Source organism: Equus asinus, chromosome 10 (genome assembly GCF_041296235.1).
Source record: "Equus asinus isolate D_3611 breed Donkey chromosome 10, EquAss-T2T_v2, whole genome shotgun sequence".
NCBI lineage: Eukaryota > Metazoa > Chordata > Mammalia > Perissodactyla > Equidae > Equus > Equus asinus.
Genome location: NC_091799.1, coordinates 11,746,978 through 11,767,468, shown reverse-complemented (window position 1 = coordinate 11,767,468; position 20,491 = coordinate 11,746,978). Strand labels below are relative to the sequence as shown.

Here is a 20,491-nt window from a genome sequence, read left to right as displayed (position 1 = left end):
GGCTGCATCTAATCAGTTGAAGGTCTTCAGAGAAAACAACTGCGGTCCCCCTGGAACGAGAGAATTCTGCTTCCAGAGTGCCTTCAGACTCAAGCTTCAACATCAGCCTCCCTGGGTCTGCAGCCTGTGGCCTGCCCTGCAGATTTTGGACTCGCACCTCCACAGTCACATGACCTACTTCCTTAAGGTAAATCTCTGCCCGTATAGGCACATCCCATACAGAGCCTCACCCTTCGAGGGGCTGAACAACAACCTCAGGAATCCCAGCCTCAAGGGGAGGTCTCCCTCCTGCCAAAGTGAAGGTGTTGACCGGGAAGCAGTGGGACCAGATGCTGAGAACGGGGCATCTGGGAGGATGCTGATGAAGCCGGGGTTACGGACCCTTCACCTCCATGGAGTGCTCCTTCCAGGAGAGGAGGCCGCTCCTTCCCACCGGAGGACACGAACCCTGCCTGGCCTGGGCACACTGGAATGAAGCCCCTGCAGCAGGGGCCTTGCAAGGCGCTCCTGATTCTCCTCGGGACCCAGCATCACCGCCCTCCTGCACTGCCTCAGCCGAGGAAACAGCCAACCAGAAGCCACACCGCGTTCCCGGAGGAACAGAGGTGAGTGCCGCCAGCAAGGGCTAGACTGACTCTTCTCACCGATGGAGCCTGTGCCGCAGACTGTGGGCCCTGGAGGGTGGCCGCGGTTACAGCAGCTTCCCTGGGGCATGACCCGCCCTGGCAGCTGCTTGCACCATGTGTGGCTTCACTGCCTGAGCCGATCAGCACGTCCCCTGCCACCCGGCATGCAACCCCTGATCCAGCCGCCACCTTTCCCATCCCTTTCAGCAAAGACCCCAGAAGCAGCCTGCTGTCAGCTATGAGGCCAGTCAGCGACACACTGGCACTGTCCCGCCTGAGGGGTACATTACCTCCGCAGCCTGATGTCACAGTTTAGTTCTCAGGGATCCCAGGCACCTTTCCTTCCACAAGACATGACACTGGTCCATTTCATTGAGGACAGTATGCTGATGGGGTCTAAGAAGCAAGAAGCAGCAACTAGTCTAGACTTACTGGTAAGACGTTTGCATGTCAGAGGGTGGGAGATGGCCCCAATGAGAGCTCCGGGGCCTCCTTCCTCAGTGAAATTTCTAGGGGTCCCGTGGTGTGGGCATGGCAAAACAGCCCTTCCAAGGTGAGGGACACATTGTTGACACTGGCCTCTCCCACAACCAAAAAAGGACCCAAGGCCAGTGTGGGCCGCTCTCAGTTAGGAATAAACACGTTCCTCATGTGAGCACACTGCTCTGGCTCATTTACCAAGTGACTCAAGAAGCTGCCAGTGTCGAATGGGGCCCAGACGAGAGAAGGCTCCTCAGCAGGTCCAGGCCACTGTGCAAGCTGCTCTCCACTGGGGCCGCACGAGCTGGCAGGTCCAACGGTGGTGCGGGTCAGCGGCAGCTGGGAGTGCTGTTGGCGGCCTCTGGCAGCCCCTCCAGGGGAGTCACAGCGCGGGCCCTTGGGATTCTGGAGCAGAGCCCTGCCATCCTCTGCAGAATATTGTCTTTGGCAAAATGGCTCTTGGCCTGCTGCTGGGCCTTGGCAGAGGAGGAATGCTTGACCATGGGCCACCAGGGGACCACGTGATCTGAGCTGCCATCATGAACTGGGCATTATCTGACCCACATTCTCTCTCCCAGCCTGCACCTCGGGCTCAGGAGGACTTCCCCGGTCCCCCCTCCTGCCACACCACCTTCTCTCTCCCGGCCTGTCCCTCAGGCTCAGGAGGATGTCCCCGGTCCCCCCTCCTGCCACACCACCTTCTCTCTCCCGGCCTGCACCTCGGGCCTCAGGACTTCCCCGGACCAGTTGACAAGGAAGAGAAAGCCTAGGCCTGGATTCCAGATGGTTCTGCTCGGAACACAGACACCACCAGAGGGGACAGCTGCCGCACTCCAGCCCGTTGGGGTGCTCCTGACGGGCAGCGGTGAGGGGACATCCTCCCAGTGGGAGAACTGCACGCAGAGCCACTGGCTGTTCATTTTGCCTGGAAGGGGAAGCATCTAGATGAGAGATTCTGTGCTGAGTGTGGGGCCAATGGTTTATCCGGATGACCAGGGACTTGGAGGGAACCAGACTGGTGACAAGGACATCTGGGGAAGAGGCCTGTGAATGGGCCTCTCTGAATGGGCCGAAAATGTGAGGCTATTTGAGTCCCACGTCAATGGCTATCAAAGGGGGACCTGAGCAGAGGAGGATTTTAATAAGCACGAGCACAGGACGGCCCGTCTGTGAGCGCGGTCAGCTCTTCCCCAGCCGCCCTGTCTTCACCCAACGGGCTCATGAGCCGAGCGGCCGTGGTGGCAGGGAGGGAGGTGCTGCACGGGCTCAGCAGCGCGGACCTCCACTCTCCAAGGCTGACCCGGCCAGGGCCGCTGCTGAGAGACCGGGCTGCCAACAGCAGAAACAGCACTGAGTCCCCGACAGAGCAGGTCAGAGTGCAGGGCTGGTTGGAGTAGAAGACGTCCACTCCGGATGGGCAGGCGAGAGCCGCCTTCTGGGCTTGGAGTCAGGGAGTCTGGGCTGGTGACAGGGCCCCTCCCCTCCCACAGTGTTGAGTCCTGGGCCATCCCGTGCTGGGAGCCCACAGTGGGCAAGAACAAACCCAGGGACTCCTACAGGCTCGAGCCACGTCCTCAGCTTCCTGAGCTCCAGCTCTGACCAATGACCCTGCCCAGGACTGGGGGCACCGTGGATGCTGAGCTCTGGGGTATGGTAGGGCCAGGTGACACTCCCTCTGCTCCCCAGGAGCTGTTCAAGAAGGGGGTGCCCGACCACTGCCTGGGCTCCATCTGGTCCCAGCGGGACAAGAAGGGTAAGGAGCACTGGGATCCACCATCTGCACCGCCGTCACCCAGTTCAACAGGGTGGCCAACTGCTTCGAGGACAGAAGCACGTCAGTCAGCCGGGGCCAGGGCCAGGGTTGGGGAGCACTGGGTCCAGGTAGACAAGGTATTCTGCGGCAGGCCTGGGAAGTCCCTCTCCAGAGTTCTGGAAACTTTTCTGTCTCAGAGAATCAGGTCTCTAGCTTCCCAGCTGGTCCATTCACTGGGACTTAGCTTCCTCCAGGCTTTGGGGTGGATGGAAGGGGAGAGCTCATTCCTTTCTCAAACCAGCCCAGCCTGTCCCCAGGTCCCCAGGAAGCCAGGTCCCTGTTGCTCCTTCTGTCTGTACTGCACTTCCAAGGGGAGGGCACCCCGCCTGCTCAGGGCTGGGGTACTGCAGGGGATGCTCATGGCAGGTGGCCAAAGGGGACGCCCGGCCTCTAGCCCCAATGGCCAGACGCAGGAGGCAGGTGTGGGTGCCGGGAGCTCCTCTGCCCTCCTAGGGCAGACAGTGGCAATCACAGAGAATCCTGTAGGGTTCTCACCTGGGCGCCACGTTGGCGAGAACTTACACTGAGGTGCAGCCAGCTCCATAGGTCGCCCTGATGTGGATTAAGGCTGCCCCAGCTAGAGAAGCCCAAGGTGACCGGGCCTACATGCCAAACTATATGACCCAGTGGACTTTTTTTATGGTATGAATTAGGGTTGCCCCAGGGAGAGAAGCCCAGGGCATCCCCCCCTACATGCCGATCTATATGGCCAGATTCGTATCTAAAGTTATATGACCGCACAATAACCAGACCCCATCTGCACTGAAATCATTTAATGACTTTTTACATCATCTTTTCTTTTTCCAGTAAAAATAAGTCACGTACCTATGCCTTATAAAATTAGCCCTAACCCTCAACTCGGGGCAGCAGCAGGAGCTCTGACTGCCCATGGGTCCTGTCCCCACGCGGCAGCAGCAGGAGCTCTGACTGCCCATGGGTCCTGTCCCCATGCAGCAGCAGGAGCTCTGCCTGCCCATGGGTCCTGTCCCCATGTAGCAGCAGCAGCAGCAGCTCTGACTGCCCGTGGGCCCTGTCCCCATGCCTACAGCTCTTCACTGCGCATGGGTCTTGTCCCCATGCAGCAGAAGCTCTGCCTGCCCATGGGTCCTGTCCCCATGCTATTCCACACTATTCTCTAAATAAAAAGAACACTACTGCCAGATCTTGAGAGTCCAAGAAATCTTTCTTTCGACTCCTCGTCTCACCAACCCTGCAGCAGCCCCACAGCTGCCCAGGTTAGCAATAACTTGTTCGCTTGTGAGAAGCATCAGGAGCTAATGAATCCATGGTGGGCCTTCCCTGACCCACCTCAAAAGCTTCTGCATAAAAGAGGAAGCACAATGTTGCCGCCCACAGTGCCAGTCAGAAGCCGCATCTGGGAGGGCTCTGGAAGGGGTGAAGGCAGAGTTCCCTACAGGAAAGCGTCCTCCGTGCAGCCTCTGGCAGGGCCTCTGCCGAGCCTCGGGGCAGAGATTTCCAAGGGACTGGGGCCGGAGGAGCAGCTCAACTAGGGCTCCCCAGAGAGCAGGAGGTCCTGCTGCAGGGAACAGAGAGGTGGCCCCAGCTTCAGGGACGCTCGTGGGGTGGGAGAACGGGACTGCGGAAGACACTGTCGAGTCTTGTGTGCCTGGCACTGTCGTAGGGCTTTGCATAGGTTGACCCCTGCAGTCCTGCCAGCCATGGGAGATGGGGCCCACCCTACGTAGGAGGAGGACCCACGGCTGCGCAGGGATCGCCCCCATCGGACCGAGCCGGAGGCCGGGGCAGGAGGGTGAGAGTTCCCGCCGGCTGGGCCTGGCTGGCTCTGGGAAGGGCCCCGGGGGCGCCACAGGGGAGCCCAGGGGCGCGACAGGGGAGCCCGGGCACCAGCGCACGCCGGGAAGCACCACGCGGCGCGGCGCGGCGCGGCCAGGCGGGTCCGCCAGAGGGCGCTGCGGGGCGGGCGCGGTTGGCCCTCGCGGGCCGCCGTACGCCCTATAAAAGGCGCGGCGCGCTTGCTCGCATTCTTTCCGGCGATGGCCGCGGAGGTGGCAGGCGTGGTGGAGTCGCGCTGTCTCGGGGCCGGACCCTCAGGTGCTGACCGCCCGGGCGCCCTCCGCCAGCCTCTCCGCACCTGGACGCTCGGGGCGCGCCGGGGCTGCCTGGTGAGTCCCCACGGGCGGGGCGGCCGAGCGGGGCCCTCGGGGGGCCGGGGCGGGGAGCGGGCTCGTGGGCCGGGCCGAGGACCCTCTCCGCCCGCGCTCCCTGCGCTGTCCCAGCCCCGCGGCTGCAGGCGGGGTGGCGGGGTGGCCGCAGGCCGTGGCGGATGCGGCGGGGCGCGGTGGCGACCCTGTAGCGCCGGCTGCCTCCTCTAACTGAGGCTACGAGAGTTACTCATGCTCCTGCTCCTCTGCTTTCCTTTTTATTCTAAGAAACGGGCTGATTGCCACTGCTTATTGCCCGTTGTCTACAGTTAGGCCGTTTCTGAACGACAGGGAGCGGGAATGCTCCCGCTTGGCGAGGTGGCCTCCTGCTGGGACGGGTGACTGCTCACAGTCCGGGTCCCTTGGTCACCTGATGTCTGCGGTGGGCTACAGCGGCTGGTACTTTATTGTATTTCATACGCTGCCGCTATGTTGTCACCTGCTTTTCCCACGCACCCCCGGTTAAGCAGGCAGTACAGGGGGAGAGTAACTGGGTTTGGAGTTTGGAGTTTCCTAGAAACATGTAGGCCTGGTGCAGGGTCTCCCAGGAGACCAAATGGGCAAGACACAGTCCGGGTGAAGTGCCTCCATGTGGTCGCGTCAGAGTCTTGTCGTGGGTTTTTTTTCCTCTAGGGAGCTTGCCTGCTGGAAACGAAGGGCCTGGAAGGACATGCTGGGGTCCCGGACGAGTAGACACGTTGGTGCTGCAACAGGTTCGCCCCTGAAGCATAACTTTTTTGCAAATTCAACCCGTTTGCCATGACATCCTACGGTCGGGGAATAAGAAATTGAACTATTTATTTGAGCTCCCGTATACACTGCCCCTAGAGGCGTTACAGATGTGGCTGCGGTGTCACGTTTGTGTCATTGGGTGGCAGAGAGAAGAGAGGCTTGTCTACGCTCAGTGTTCTGGCCTGTGGACGCCTGGATGATGAATAGTCTGACACTTGACAGTGTGCTGGGTTGTTGGTGTCGTTCACTGGCAACCTGAAGCCTGTGGTGTAGAAGCTCTGATTCTCCCTGGGTCTCACGTGGCCTCAGATCACGAGGTTATCATGCGCTTGACAGCGGGAGGGAGGGGTGGGCCACTGGCACACGACGAGTGGGAAATGCGGTTGGGGTTCACTGAGGCCAACTTGCTGGAGAGCTTCACATTGAGTGAGAAAAAATGGTGGCACCAGAATTTTCCTCTGAGGGGCTGAGCTGAATAATGCCACCTGACGGTCTGAAATAATTCACGTTATCTTAGGTGGGTTAGAATTATACAAAGCACTCACAGGTAGCTACTCTGCGGCTTAAAAACAAGTTTTCTGGGCGGTGCAGCTGGAAACTCTAGAAATAAAGTTGCAGGATTTAAACTTGACAGACAGTTCTGCAGGCCAGCCGTGCCAGCTTCCTCCAGCACGCAAGAGTTTTCAAAACTCCAGAGCATTGTTTCCTGTGTCACCTTGTCCCATCTTGTTTGGTGGACTTCGGGTCCCTTGGTCAGTAGCTTCTCAGGAGGACCCTCCTGGCTGCGCTGTGCCGCCACGTTCACCAGACACCAACCTGCCAGGTGCTGGCCCGAGGCAGCCTCAGTCCTTCGATCCTCACTTCGGGCTGGCCATGGAGGGTCTGAAAAGTGATGGTGGCATCGTGAGTTCTGAGTACTGCCGGTGGGAGAATAAAGTAGGATGCTTGGTGGCTAATTTGTGCTACACGCCTTGCCGAGGGCGGGCAGGTGTTTCAGAATTATCTAGGAGGAGTAGGGAAGATTTGTTGGTATCTGGTTAATAGTAACAAGGGCAGTCAGCATCTATTACACAGTCATACGTTGCTTAATGCAAGGGGGACATGCTCTGAGAAATGTGTTGTTAGGTGGTCAGGCGTTTTTGTGAACGTCGTCGAGTATACTTAACCTAGATGGTATAGCCTGCTGCCCACCTGGGCTGTACGGTACCAACAGTCTGCGACCACTGTTGTCCATTGACCAACATGTCATTGTGCACCGCCTAACTACTTGATTCTGGGCCAAGTGTTTTTATTATTTCTCATTACAGGGAAAAAGGTGACAGCCTGGGAACATCAGCTCCAGGGGTGAACGTTGGCCAGAATGAATGACCTTCACGATCCAGACGAAGGTAAGAGGAGAGGCAAAGGCCAGCTCCATCACGTGAGGCGGAGCCTGGCTGCCTGTGGAGGGTAGGGATGACTGCCCTGCAGATGCTGGACCTGCCAGCACCACAGACGCAGCTGCTCTGCTGCACCTGTGACGTCGGGGCAAAGAGCAAGTGGCTATTTCTACGCTCAGTGCTCAGAACAGTGAGCACTAAGAATGGTTTGTAGCCTGACATTTCCTAGATCTGCCGCCAGGCGGCGTTTGTTCCCGAGTAGCCTACGGTCAGACCTTCGTCCAGGCTTGCAGCTGGGAACCCGGGCAAGACACGAACCACTGAGTTTGTATTTCTTCCTCTATGAAATGAGGCTTGTTCAGAGGATTGGTTGAGATGTGTGTATGTAAGCATGTGGCAAGCTTTTGACACAATGGGATTGACCAGGAGGGTCTCTTTCCAGGAAGTGATAATCCTGTAGGTCTGTCTGGAAGGGACTTCTTAGAAGTCTGTGGGCAGATGTGACGTGCCTCCCTGGCTAGAACGTGGAGCTGGTGTGAACGGCCTGTGTCCTCTGGCATCATTGCTTTTGAGACAGGCATGGCGCTAGCAGGAGCAGGAGGTGGTGTGGCCAGTGTGGGAACTGGAAGTAAGGCCAGAGGTTTGCTCCTGCGTTTGTCCTGTTGAGATGAGTCGGGGCCCCTCTGTGGGCCGACGGTTGTTCTGGAAACGATCGTCCAGACCTGCATGCTGGGGCATGGGGTAGCAGGTGTAACTATGGCTGCCCGAGAGCTCGACACCATCACCACCAGACCAGATCTAGAGCCATCTGCTCGGCCAGAGAACTCACTGATTTTAAATTCAAAACATAGTGAGACACTTTGCTTTTATTTCCTGAAACATTTACGTTTGAGGATCGACGAAAAGCTGTAGATCAGTGGTTCTCAACCAGGGGCAGTTTGTGCGGCCTCCCTTCCTCCCCGGGGGCTGTGCAGCAATGCCTGCAGATGGAAAACAGGTGGGCATGAGGGCTGTTGCACCTCCTCAGTGCACGGGGCAGCCCCACCGTAGGACTGCAGGGCCCCGAGTGTTGGCACTGCTGAGGGTGACAAACCCCGCTGGGAAATCCCATTAGTTTCGGGATCTCCAGGTTGGGTTCCCTGAAGCCTGTTCGGGGGATCCATGTTAAAGGTAAGATGCCTGGTCCAGCGCACTGTTCTCTCCTTTTCAGATCCCAAGGCCCGGGAAGCTGTGGGCCGGCCGGGTGCTGTGCAGCTGCTCAGTGGAATAGATCTGCAGGTGTGTGCGCTGTCCCGTCAGGACTCGCTTCAGGACAGGTACGTTGTGGGGGGGGGGGGTGAGGGCTCTGACAACATTTCTGGACCCTTATCCTCATAGTGGGGGGTGGCCAATCAGCCGCCTGGAAATGACAATGAGCCCTTGACCCGGGAAAGGCACTGCCTGGCAAAGGCGCATGGATAGGCTGCCGAGGGTCTGCGCCATGGCCCTGCCACCCACATGAGGGGGCTGGCGTTGCATTGCCCGGGGGGGGGGGGCGCTCGTCTGCAGCTTTTCCCAAGTGAGCAGTGGGTGGTTCTGAGGCCTCTGCCATGCTCAGGCTTGTGCTGGCGTCGGGTACAGCAGGTGGCCCCCAGCGGGCACGTCTCCTCAGCGTCCAGGTGTGGCGCCTGTGCCTTCGAGAGGAGACTGAGAATTGAGCACACGTTTGTCAAGTGCATTGTATGATACATTGCCACATATCTGGTGGTGTCACTGAGAGGGAAACCGCCCTGATCTCCGTGGGCGGAGCTGGGTGGCAGCAAGCCTGCTGTCCTCTCGTGAGGCCGGGTAGCTGTCAGCGGCCCTGGATCCCCTCACCCGTAGGTTAGGTGGTGGGATAGTTAGTGCTGCCTCATGAACTGCCCAGAAACTATGACAGCAAACATTGGTTGCCTCGCTGTGGCTGTGGCTAGGGCTGGCCTGACTCGGACGTTCAGGCTGGCGTTCTCGTGGGGCTGGGGCATCTGAAGGCTTGACCAGGGCAGGAAGAGCTGCTTCCGAGATGGTGCACTCTGGCTGCTGGCAGGAGGCCGAGGGTCCTCCAGGGTGGCAGCTGGCTTCCCCCAGTGAGTGAAAGGCAGCCGGGGCAGGAGTGTGATCAGTCCTGCTTGGTTCTAGGGTCACACTGACCAGCCCTGGTGCGCATGGTGTGAGAGGTGGACGCGGGAGGGGCAGGAGCTGCCCAGGCGGCGGTGCTTGTGGCAGCACTAGCAGAGTGGGGTGTGCTGTCTTTATGCTTGGTCCCTAATCCACCTCCTGCAGGGGTGCAGCTCTTACGAGGATGATCCCCTTGAACTGGCGGCTGCTCTGGCTGCACAAGACTGAGCAGCCGCTCGAGTTCCCCCTCCCCTCTGTTGTGCACTTGAGTCCCCTGTGGCTTATGCACAAGGTGACGCGTGGCCTGGGGTGACGATGGAATTGCGGGAATAAGTGGGCTTGATCACTAGGGAGGACGACGAGGGGCTGGTGGACACATCCCACCCGCTTTGAGCCCAGCATCTGGCTCGGTGTTGGGAGGGCTAGAGTCGGGGATGCAGGCTGGGCTCGGGCTGGGGCTGTCAGCCCTCCAGGTTGGTAGCTAGGAGCTTGTTTCAGACACAAGGTTGCTACAAGGGGTTATGTTTTCATAGCATTGAGGATTTGTTTTCAGTCTTTGAACCTGCACGAGGCCGTGTCTGTTTGTTTTTGACAGGAAACTGGGTGGCCAGTAGAATGTTCAGAAGGGGAGCTGGGTTTGGCACGTGTGGGGAGAAGACGGAGGTGGCTCCAGCAGCCGTGTCATCGCATTCCAGAAACCTCCGTGCTTTGCTGTCCTGAGGTCTCCAAGCTGAGGAAAAGCCTTGACCGTTGACCAGGTGGGGGGTGTTATCTAGCCCCAGAGGCGCGGCCAGTGGGTCATTTCAGAGATTTTCTGTCTCTGTGCAGGTGGGCGTCCTCGGTCCTCCAGGAGAGCACATCGAGGGCAGAGAGCCAGGAGGGGAGGGAGGTTCCCCCGGCTCACGACACAGCAGAGAAGATGTGACTTGTCACTTTGCTGTCTCAGCACTTTGCTGCCAGGGCGCGTTTAAGAGAGCTGGGGAAATCACAGCCGTGAAGCGTCCTCTGATGGGAAGGACTCGGTAGGCTTAGGAAGGGATTTTGGGCGGAAAGTAGGCATGTTGGGAGGGGTCTGCAGGGCTGAGGCGCCTGGCACTGTTAGAGTAGCGTTGGCCAAGGCAGTTCCAGAAGACAAGGGAACTAAAGGTGACAGGAAGTGCGGTGGAGAGGACAAGGTGCCCTGGGGGCCCGGTGGCTGTGCTTTCCTTGAACAGGAGTGTTTCCAGAAAGGCACCTGGGAGGCCACTGTGGACTCAGCTCTGCTTTTGGAGGAAGATGAGCGAGCTGACAGGGTGTCCCTGCAGAGCGGCTTCAGGGGACGAGGGACAGCCTGTGCCATCTGTTGTGGGCAACGGGCGAGCAGACTCAGCCACTGTGTTACCCAGCCCCCACATCTCGGCGCCCTCCTCCTCCTCCAGCCCTTGGGCGTGCGGGGATGAATAATCTCGCAGGCAGGGCCTTTGCACTGCCCCGAGCCTGGCACCCTGAACTGTTCTTCACTGTGCGTGGATTCTCTTCCCCCCACAAGGGGGAAATCTAGATGGAAAAAAGTTAATGCATTTAGGGTGAAGTTTAAGAGTTAGTTCTAAGAACACGGGTATTACAGTCGAAATTTTGGAAAATGTTTTACACAAAAGGTGTGAAACAGATTGAAGGAGTGGTTTAATGCATTTTCAAGGAAAGTGTGTAGGCAAAACTTGAGAGTAAATTGGTCTTGGATAAACTGTATCTCGGCTTGCATTTTCTTCACAGTCCGATTAGCTGGGCCTGGACATGAGAAAGCTGTGTGTTCTGGGTGGCGCCTCACCCCCCCCCCCGTGGGGCAGGGGCTCAGGCTCCTGGGCTTCTGCTGGGGAGGGGCCGGACAAAGAAAATGAGATGCTGGGCTCTTCCTCAGATCATGCATTTTACCTCTAGTGGTTCATTAAAATCCGTTTAAAAAAGTAATTCCTAGACTGGGGCTGTGTTGTTGTGTACCAAGCGTTATAGGAGAAAGTTTTTAATGCAGAAGGTGAAATTCTCATGAATGGGTGAATCCGTGCTTCACCACTTGTTACCAGAACCCCTCTTTCTTGTGGTCCACAACCTTCACCATGAACCGTGCCATAATCCAGCTTTGGGGGCTGGCCATCAGAGACTTCAGGAGCCAGGAAGATCAGCTTCCAGCATCCTATCCCTGCCCACCTTGTCCCAGTCAGTCACCCCGGCCCCCAGAATGTGGCTCTGGGAGTCAGGAACGGCCCCCTGCCCCTGGGGTCTGCATGCTGCATCTTCTGTCCAGACTGGAGGTGAGAAGACACCACTTCTGAGCCTGAGTGGCTGATGGAGGGGTACTCAAGTACTCAGAGGAAAGGTGTGTGTTTAAATCATATATTCTTCAAAGTAACAAAAGCCAACTTGGCCTGATCCTCAGCTAGCCCTTGGTCAGGCTCCAGGTCCTCCTTCCTGCCCTGGAAAACATGGGGAGGGAAGGGGTGGAGCGGGTGAAGGAACCTATGCGACTGCCCCAGATCTGGTTGCAAGGGAGGGCCCCCACCTCCTGTGGTGCTGTCCTTTATGGGGTGGCAGGGGGAAGAGGGAAGGGGACCCAAGGGCAAGAGTGGCTCCTTGTGAGTGGGGGGGAGCAGGGCAGGACGGCCAGGCCAGAGCAGTGGCGCACTTGGTGTGGGAGCCTTGGGGCTGCCCATCAGGAGTACTTGGTGTTGGAGATCTTCTTCCAGAGCAGCGTCTTGAGATGGCTCAGCACGAGCGAGTGGTGCGCCTCCACCTGGCTGGCCAGCCCGCTCAGCGTGGTGCAGGTGCGCAGCTGCCTGCCCAGCTCCGCGTGCAGGTCGGCGGGGGCGCCAGGCAGCAGGTAGTCCCGCAGCAGTTCGCACACCTTGGCCAGGTTGGGCTGGATGAGGTCACCCTTGCACTGCCGCATGAGCTTGTCGCAGGGGGCCCTGCAGTCGCGCCCGTACGTGCAGTCCGAGCTGTGCTCACAGTGGCGGCCCTGCAGGAAGCGGCGCACAGCGGCCTCGGGTGCCACCTGCTGCAGGTCGGCCATCTTGAAGTCATACTTGGCCGTGTAGCCCACGTTGGCCAGCGTGGTCTCGCACATGTAGAAGGTCCCGTAGGAGCCGTGGAAGAGCTCCTCCACGAACTCCAGCAGGCCGATGGCGATCTTGGCCCGCCACGGCCACGCGGGCCCCAGCCACTGCTGGAGGGCACTGTGCAGGGCGGGGGGCAGCAGCGGGCGCAGCAGGGGCGGGAGCGCGGCCCCATGCCAGGAGCCGTGTGGGGCGCCCTCAGTGACGTAGAGGTCCCCGCAGTAGCCCAGCAGCCTGGAGGCGTGCTCCTTCTCCTGCAGCGACAGCAGCAGTAGAAACTCGTTTCTCTGCAGCAGGGCCCACATTGACTTGGCCTCGGCCAGCGACACCCTGCTGTCCTGGTTGAAGTCAGCCATGAGCAGGACCTGTCCCACCAGCGCAGGCAGCGAGGGCAGGTCTCCCAGGTTCGCCTGACATTTGGGACCAGAAGAAAAGGAGACCGGGTCGTTTCAGAGCCGGCAAGAGCTCGACCTCGACCTCAGGTGCTTCTAAGTGGGCAGGATGCCAGCCTTGTGCTCCTGAGACCCAGCCTCCGACCACACAGATGGAGGGAGAACCTGGGACATGGGAGGCCCCCAGCCACCTCCTCGAAGCCCACCCACCCACTCGCATCTCTCCCAGAGCTGCTCCCTCTCAGGGGGCTTTGTGTCCCTGTGTCTCCACTAGTGCTTGGGAGCCTGGGGGTGGGCACCTCAGCACAGAGGTGAGGGCAGTCTGGGTGGGATGGGTCACTCCTCATCTTCTCACATCTCACTCCTGCAGCACCCAGCTCCCCCATGCACACGCAGCTCCCTGCTCTCCCCAGCAGATGCCCCCCTGGGGACAGGGACCTCCATGCCTAGTGGGTGCTCCCCAAGTGAGGGTCTGCTTGGAGCTGGGGAGGCTAGCCAGGCACCTGGCTGCCGTACAGCCCCCACCCAGCCTGCCTCCTGCCCTCTGCGCACGTCCCTGGGTGTGAGCTCGACATGGCCCCCTGCAGAGCCGACTGACCTTCAGAAAGCCGAGGGTCATTTCCCGGAACTCCTTAATCGAGGTGCCCCTCGTGGGCTTGTCAAACAGCACCAGCTCCCGCCGGGGGGCCGAGTCCGACCCAGCCTTGGAGTTCAGGCTCTCCTCAATGCCACACTTGATGGTCACCTCCTTGCCCTGCCAGAGCCCGCTGTACACCTGGACAGGGCCACAGGGATCCTCCGGGCAGATATGCTCCTCGCCTTGCACCTCAGCATCTGAGCCCCGGGGCCTAACCCCAGCCCGATCCCGCCGGCCTTACCTGCTGGCCTGGGACGGAAGAGAGGCAGGTCCTCCACTCCACCTTGTGCAGGTTGCACAGGTCCTGGCAGATGGAGCCCGAGATGATGCCCTTGTGGTACTGGTCACACTGAGGAGAGGACAAAGTGCCAGGAAGTGGCACAGGGAGGCAGGGGCTCGGAGTTCCTCCCCTGGCCTGCTCCAAGCCCTCCCCTGGAGGGGCCTCCCTCCCCCACCCTTGCATGTTGCACTTCTGGGTGGGCAGGCTGAGGTCCTCATCTCATCTGCCAGTTGCCCCCTGGTTCTTAGGCCACGCCACTTCTCAGAGGGGCCCCAGCCGGCTGCAGCTGGTAAGCAGGCAGCCTCCAGCCACACTGAGCCACCCTGGGGGCCTCATGCTCACTGCGGCCTGAAAGCCACCAGCTCCTCCCAGAGCCAGCAGCTCCCCCACCGACACGTCCCCATCGTCCTGAAAGATGCCAAGCTTCTCATCGGCACAACTGCTCCTGAGCGGGTGTCCAGCTCTCCCCGGCTCGACCTCTGTCTTCATCCAGCCTGGCCCTTCCCTGGGGACTGAAGCAGGAGCAGCAGGGCCCGTGACATGAGGCGGGCCCGCCCCCGCCCCAAGTGCGCCTTGCAGAGGCCCAGGGCCACGGCTGGGTCCACAGGGCGCCACCCACTTCCACTGCTGTGAGGGAGCTTGCCAGCCGGGTGAGGAGGTCGAAGATGGGGAGGCTCCTCCCAGCCCCTCTGTTGCGGGGTGTGACGGGGGTGTCACCACAGCTGTCTGTCACCTCAGGCTCATCCTGCCCGCCTGCGGGGCCCCCTCATTAGCCAGATGCACAGGGAGAAGCTTTCAGCAGGAATTAGGTCAGCCTCGGCATAGCTGCCGCCTCCCCCTGCCCCGCCCAGCCCTCTCCCCAGCTCTGGACAGGGCCTTGCAGCCCCCGGCACCCCAGGGGGCTGGGCTGACCCAAGCAGAAGGCGAGGGAAGCTGGAGGGGATGGAGCCAGGCTCTGCCCTCCGGTGGGGGGTTGTGGCCGTCTGGAGCGAGTGTGAGTGAGTTCCTGGTGCCATAGATGCGTTGCCATGGAGCCCAGGCCCTTGGTGGAGCCAGGGCTGGAGGCAGGAGAGGGGAAGGAGTGTGCAGAACATGGCGCCACTCAAGCATGGGGAGGAGGGAGGGCAGCGAGGTGGGGCCTCCGGGACACAGGGCCAGGACAGAAACAACACTGAGCCGAGAGGCCCTGGACTCAGCAGTGTGACCCAGGAAGGAGGCATCGGTGCTGTGGTGTCATGAGAATGACAGCGGCTCATCAGGAGAGCAAGGAAAACAAAGAAAAACCACACGCTTCCGTCCCCCACCTCGCAGGGAGGCGCCACCACAAAGGGTCGTCTCTCTGACCCCCCGAAACCCCGCGGAACTGCAGGGCCTCCGGGGGTTGGTCTGCCAGGGAACGTGGGCGGGCAGGGGCGACCCAGGGCCAGCAGGCTGCTCTGCTCTGGCGCACGCTGTCACCCAGCCAGCCCCCAGCCGCTGCCCGCCACGCTGCCCACCAGGGCTGGGGAAGGGGTTTCTGGAGAAGCTGAGGCGGGCAGTGGGTCCCGCGGCCTGAGGTGTCCTGTGACCATCATGAGCAAGTCACCTCACATCACAGCCTGTTTCCATCTGCAGATGGGGTGGTGTTGGGAACTCAATGGGCAGCCCCCGGCCGAGCCCCCCAGGCCTGCGAGCGGCTGATCTGTGACCCCTGGTCCTGCCCCCTACCTCCTGTTGTGTGGCCTTGGACAAGCTGTGGAACCTGAGATGGCTGACACCCCCACGAGGCTGGAAAGGAGGGAGTGTCCCCACAGCCCCGCGGACAGGCCTCAGGAGAGCTGGCCATGGCAATGACCTCCAGGAAGGCTCCCAGCAGCCCGGAGACACCCCCGCTGGCTGGAAGGCCAGGGCACCCTGGGAAAATGGAAGCTGCAGTTTCTTCTTTTGGGGAGGGGCCTATTCTTCCCCTGCTCCCCAGCGGCCCCCTCAGTCCTCTGCACGTTGGGGGTCTGCTGCCAACACACGTGAGGGGCTCAGAAACTCCTATGGACGCTCGGATTGTCTGCTCACTGCACCCCCCTGGCCAGTCCCCAGCTCCTGCCTCCCAGGTCTTGCTGCCCCGACAAGCCCTCCGCCCACGGCGGAGTCTCCCTGCTAACACTTTTGTCCGTCCCAAATATCTCTGGAGTGCGCCCTGTCTTTCTGTCCCCGGCTGCCCACCCATGCCCTCCTGGGCAGCTGCAGTGGCCTGTCCTCAGCCTCCCCCTTTCCTCCCCGCCACCCCCAGTCTCCTCCACATCCAGCCAGAGGCAACTCTGCACGGTGCAATGGGATCCACCTTAAAACCCACTACGCGGGTGCCTCTGAGGATGGAGAGCCACATCCTCCAGGGGCCCACAGCCCAGGAGCAGGCACCAGGCAGGGAGGAGCACAAGGACTGCCGCCCACACCTGCCCACGAGCCCAGCCGAGGCGACACTTACGATGACCACCTGGCAGACGTGCCCGCGGCAGAGCTCCGCATAGGACGAGTAGTGCATGTACGCCAACCAGCTGCCCGCAAAGACCCCCAGCCAGACCAGGAAGACGCACTTGACCCTGAGGCCCGGGAGCCGGCCCTGCGGGGGAAGGGAGGAACGTGAGGAAGCGCCACATTCGGGGTGTGTGGACCCCATTTCACAGACCCCAGCCTTCCCAGCCGGCCCCTCCAGCAGCCAGCACCCTACCCTGCCCCAGCGTCCACAGCTGCCCGCCGCTGATGCCCAGGGGTGTCCTTGGGTCACCCCCCGCACATCTCCAGGCTCCCTCGGCACGCCCACTCCAGAGTGGGGGCAGACAACTGGCGGCTCCCGGACTTTTAAATCTCACAGGCAGGTGAAAATAAATTTCAAAATAACGGGGGGGGTTCAGGGTAAGCAGCTCTTTATTTTGCTGAATAAAGGCATTTTTTACAGATTTCCCTCCTGTCTTGCCCTCATTTCATGACCTTTAACCTCCACACAAGGTCAGGTTGGAGAATCCCCACCTATGTGTGTTGTCCTCTGACTGGTGGAAAGTTCCGGCTAGACCAGGGCTAGTGGACGGAGCCAGGAGGCCGCTCGTGCAGAGGGCAGGACACGGGCAGCACAGCTGCCCTGCGAGCCTTTAGGACATGCAGCCCCGCGCACCCACGGCAGCACGTTCCCAACAGCCAAAGTGGGGACACAACCCAAGTGTCCATCGGTGGGGGAACGGATAAACACAACAAGGCCTATGCAAACCATGGAGGATCACACGGCCTGAGGAAGGAAGGAAGGACGTCCCGACATAGGCTGCCACCTGGATGAGCCTGGAGGACGCCACATGGAGTGAAACAAGCCCGGCACCAAAGGACAGGTCCTGTGGCACTCCATGCATATGAGGGCCGAGAGGAGTCCACTCCACAGAGACAGGAGGTGGGGTGGAGGTGCCGGGGCTGGGGAGGGGAGGGGGTGAGTGTTCAGTGGGGACAGAGCTTCAGTCTGGGAAGATGAGAAAGTCCTGGAGATGGATGCCGGGGATGGCTGCACAGCAATGAGAATGTGCTTAATGCCACTGAACTGTGCACTTCAAGTGGCTAAGATGGTGAGTTTTATGTTATGTCTAATTTACCACAATAAAGAATAAATCAGCCCCGCCCCCCGGGCCCCGCTGCCTGAGGCTCTGGCCCAGGCGTCTGGGGCAGGCGGGGAACTGCCTCCACGGAGGCTGCCCCTCTGCCAGGTTTCCCCAGCTGACAGGTGGAACCGCAGGGTGGGAGGGTCTCGGAGCCCTGCAGCAGGTGGCCTGGGGTGCTGTCTCCCACCCAGCCCCCAAGCCCGGATTCCAGGGGCACTGCCTCCCCTCCCCACTCCCTGCCCTGGCAAAGCACAGGCCTCGCAGGCTACTGTCCACAAGCAGCCAGCTGAGGGGGCGGGTTACCATGCAGTGTCCCTGACCAGGCAGCTGAGCCCCAGAGCCAAGGGCCAGGCCCCAGGGACCAGAAGAGCAGGATGGCCAGGGCTTCAGACCAGCCTGCTCCAAGAGGAGGCACCAGTGCCACTGCTGGCACATGCCCCGCCACCTGTGGGCCGGGCAGCACTCCGTCCTGGTTAGTCCCGGGTCCCGGTTAGCTGGAGACTGGCCCCAAGAAATGGAGCCACTGGCTCTGCACTGAGGACAGGGCACGGGCCTCCCCTCCCGCTTCCCTGCACCCACCCACAGGCTGGCCTCCTGGGAGGGGCTGCAGCAGGAGCACTCCTAGAGTTGGGGACGGGCTCGGAGCCTCAGTGGCCACTAAGAGCGGGACTGGCCCAGGGCACGGTGAGGGGCTGGGCCTCAGGCCCACGTCCCTGCCACTGCGCCTGTTTCCGTCTGATTTCTTCAAACGGAACAACAGGAAAGTGCAGCATTGGGGGGGGGGGGGGGCGCTGGGAGCTGGGGGTTGTTGTGGCAGGACAAGGTCGGGCTTCTTCCGGCCAGTGGGGAACAATGCCCCAGGCCGTGGTGAGCTCCCTCTGCATGGGCTTTCAGTTCCCAGAGAGCCCTGAAGGCTGGCGCTGGGGGTCCTGGGGCACAGTGGGAGGAGGGCAGGCTGCAGCCAGCGCTGGACGCAGGGGCGGACCCGGCCTCACAAAGTCACTGCAGGATCAGGAGCCTGCCTGCAGGGCCCACCCCAGACACTGCCCGCTCCCCCACCAGACTGCCTCCAGGCTGCAGGCCTCTGCATGGTGGCCCCTGTCCCAGCACACCGTCCCCCCCTAGCCAGCTCTGACTGACCCCCAGGTCCTCACTGGGCGGGCACCTCCTCATGGAGCAGTCCTTGACCCCTACGCCGCTCCCCTGCCCCGACCCCGGGAGGCCTGTCTCCACACTGCGGGGTGGCCTCTGGGACAGGGCAGATCTTACTCATTGGCGGGTCCCCTGCAGCTGCTCCTCCCCCGGCCCCCCGCCTCCCGGTGGAGCCACTTGGAGGATGGGAAGGTCACTTGGGGCAGTAACAGCCCAACAGTCAATGGCCCACGGGCCAGTGCCCTACAAGAACCACCAACCCAGGGGGATATTTCACAGGCGGGGAAACTGAGGCTCAAAGTGTCCCAACACTAAGACTGGGGTGGGTTGGGGCTCAGACCACTGGGAACCTGCTGGAACCCCTCTCCCGCCCATCTGGGCGGAACTCGGAGGCCGGTGCCCAGGGTCTGGAGCCCCCTGCTCTGGGCCTCCCCACAGCAGCCTGGTCCAGGCCCCTCCCTCAGGACAAGGTGGGGGCCAGTGCACACCCAGCCTCCTGCCCTGGTGGTGGACCCCCAGCTCCCACCTTGCCCAGAGCTGAGCTGAGACCACCATGCAGCCCAAGGCCCCCGGCGGGCAGGGAGGGCGTCTGCCACAGACACGCAACCCGCGTGTTTCCCAGCTCCCACCCTTCTCCCAGGAGGGCAGCTGAGGCCAACCAGGCCCAGGGCCAAGGGCACGACCCTGGCAGGGACCCGCCTGCTGTGGCCCCAGGACAGCCCTGGGAAGGCCAGGGAAGTGCGGGCTGCTCTGACAAGGCCATCCTGGAGGGCATCCGGGTCATCGGGTGGGCCCGAAGATTTGAGACTCCGATGCGGGCCTGGCTTGGACCACGGAAAGCAGAGGTGACAGGGCTTCCGACAGCTGGCACCCAAGGCAGCCAGGGCCTCCCCTGCAGAAGGGGACTTGGCCAAGGTCATGGTGGGGTCAAGACACACCCCTAAGCTCAGTGGCTGGAGAAGGACGCGTGGGAGGCTATGTCCCTCTTAGGGCTTTTGATGTGTCCCAAGTTTTCCACACCAAAAAAACAAACATTATCTTTTAAGTAGAGGAAAAAGGAACGGACTTGGTGTGGTTTCTGGGCCTCTGGGAGCAGGGTCCCGCCCGCAGGGGCGGGGGGAGGCCTTCCTCGGCCCCGGGGGCAGGGACCGCCACTGCGCAGCCTCCGCTCGCCCCATCAGCACCCGCCACCCCGGCCCCCACAGCCCCCTCCCAGCCCCCAGCCACGCCGAGGTCCGCGCACCCCACCACTCCTTCCCCTCCGGTCCCGAATCCGGCCACGGCCCCCCACCCCACGCCGGCTGGCCGCGCACGCCCCCGCCGCAGCCCGGGCCCCGCGCGCGGGAGTGGGCGCCTGGCCGGGCCGGCCCGGGGGCGCGCCTACCTGCAGGCCCTTGGAGAAGGGGCAGAAGAGCACCAGGTGCGCCAGGCGCCGCAGCCGCCGCATGGTGGGCGCCCGGCCGGTGCGAGGGCCCCGCTCTGCTCGGCCTCAGCCCCGCGGGCCGGCCCGCAACGGCCGCCGCTCCTCCTCCCCCCCTCCGCGCCCCCGCCCGCCCGCGTCCGCGCGAGAGCGCGCGCCTCTGACGGCCGGCCGGGGCGGGGACGCGCGGGCACCGGGAGAGGAGGCGCGCTGCGGGGCGCGGGGGACGGAGGGGCGGGCCGGCCGGGGCGGGGGCACGCGGCTGCACCGGGAGGGGACGCCGCGGGGCGCGCGGGGGAGGGAGGGGCGGGCCGGCCGGGGAGAGGGCGGTGCGCGGCTGCACGGGGAGGGGACGCGGCGGGGCGCGCGGGAGGGAGGGAGGGAGAGAGGGAGGTGGGGGCCGGGGGCGCGGAGGGAGGGCCGCGGGGCTGGGGGGCGCCCGTGGCCCCGTCCCCTCTCCGCTCTCCCCCTGCGCGCCCCCGCGCCGATGCGAAGAGGGAGGGCGCCGAGGCCCGGGCCACTTGCGCCCCTGCCCGCACCCTTGAGGGCCCGGGGCTG

At 61.9% G+C, this 20,491-nt stretch overlaps 1 protein-coding gene, 1 long non-coding RNA gene and 2 other non-coding genes across 5 annotated transcripts; 3 read left to right on the top strand and 1 right to left on the bottom strand.

The window, feature by feature from the left end:
- Nucleotides 1-4,922: 4,922 nt before the first annotated feature.
- LOC123289241 (uncharacterized) lies at nt 4,923-11,296 on the top strand. The gene is made up of 6 exons (XR_011506173.1): nt 4,923-5,063; nt 5,736-5,815; nt 7,142-7,222; nt 8,424-8,529; nt 9,945-10,107; nt 10,564-11,296. It is a non-coding gene; the product is annotated as an uncharacterized lncRNA (long non-coding RNA).
- LOC123289651 (small nucleolar RNA SNORA17) lies at nt 5,920-6,050 on the top strand. The gene has a single exon (XR_006533715.1). It is a non-coding gene; the product is annotated as a small nucleolar RNA SNORA17 (small nucleolar RNA).
- Nucleotides 7,304-7,437, top strand: LOC123289642 (small nucleolar RNA SNORA43). The gene has a single exon (XR_006533706.1). It is a non-coding gene; the product is annotated as a small nucleolar RNA SNORA43 (small nucleolar RNA).
- On the bottom strand, nt 10,990-20,095 carry DIPK1B (divergent protein kinase domain 1B). 2 transcript variants are annotated; one of them, XM_044778425.2, is made up of 5 exons: nt 19,898-20,095; nt 16,209-16,343; nt 13,709-13,816; nt 13,429-13,626; nt 10,990-12,848 (listed from the first exon to the last, which is right to left on the bottom strand). In XM_044778425.2, the coding sequence occupies exons 1-5, from the start codon at nt 19,958-19,960 to the stop codon at nt 12,036-12,038; spliced, it is 1,317 nt and encodes a 438-aa protein (XP_044634360.2). In that variant the 5' UTR covers nt 19,961-20,095; the 3' UTR covers nt 10,990-12,035. The 2 variants fall into 2 exon arrangements, with proteins under 2 accessions (XP_044634360.2, XP_044634361.2); XM_044778426.2 differs by having other exon boundaries at nt 13,429-13,605; nt 19,898-20,093.
- Between the last annotated feature and the right edge of the window lie 396 nt (nt 20,096-20,491).

Bases quoted from the DNA above. Each gene is read 5' to 3' on its own strand.
- DIPK1B (XM_044778425.2), bottom strand. From the start codon at position 19,960: ATGCGGCGGCTGCGGCGCCTGGCGCACCTGGTGCTCTTCTGCCCCTTC. The intron at 16,344-19,897 runs GTAGGCGCGCCC...CTTCCCCCGCAG, and splicing joins CCTTCTCCAAGGGCCTGCAG to GGCCGGCTCCCGGGCCTCAG. The intron at 13,817-16,208 runs GTAAGTGTCGCC...TCCTCTCCTCAG, and splicing joins ACGTCTGCCAGGTGGTCATC to TGTGACCAGTACCACAAGGG.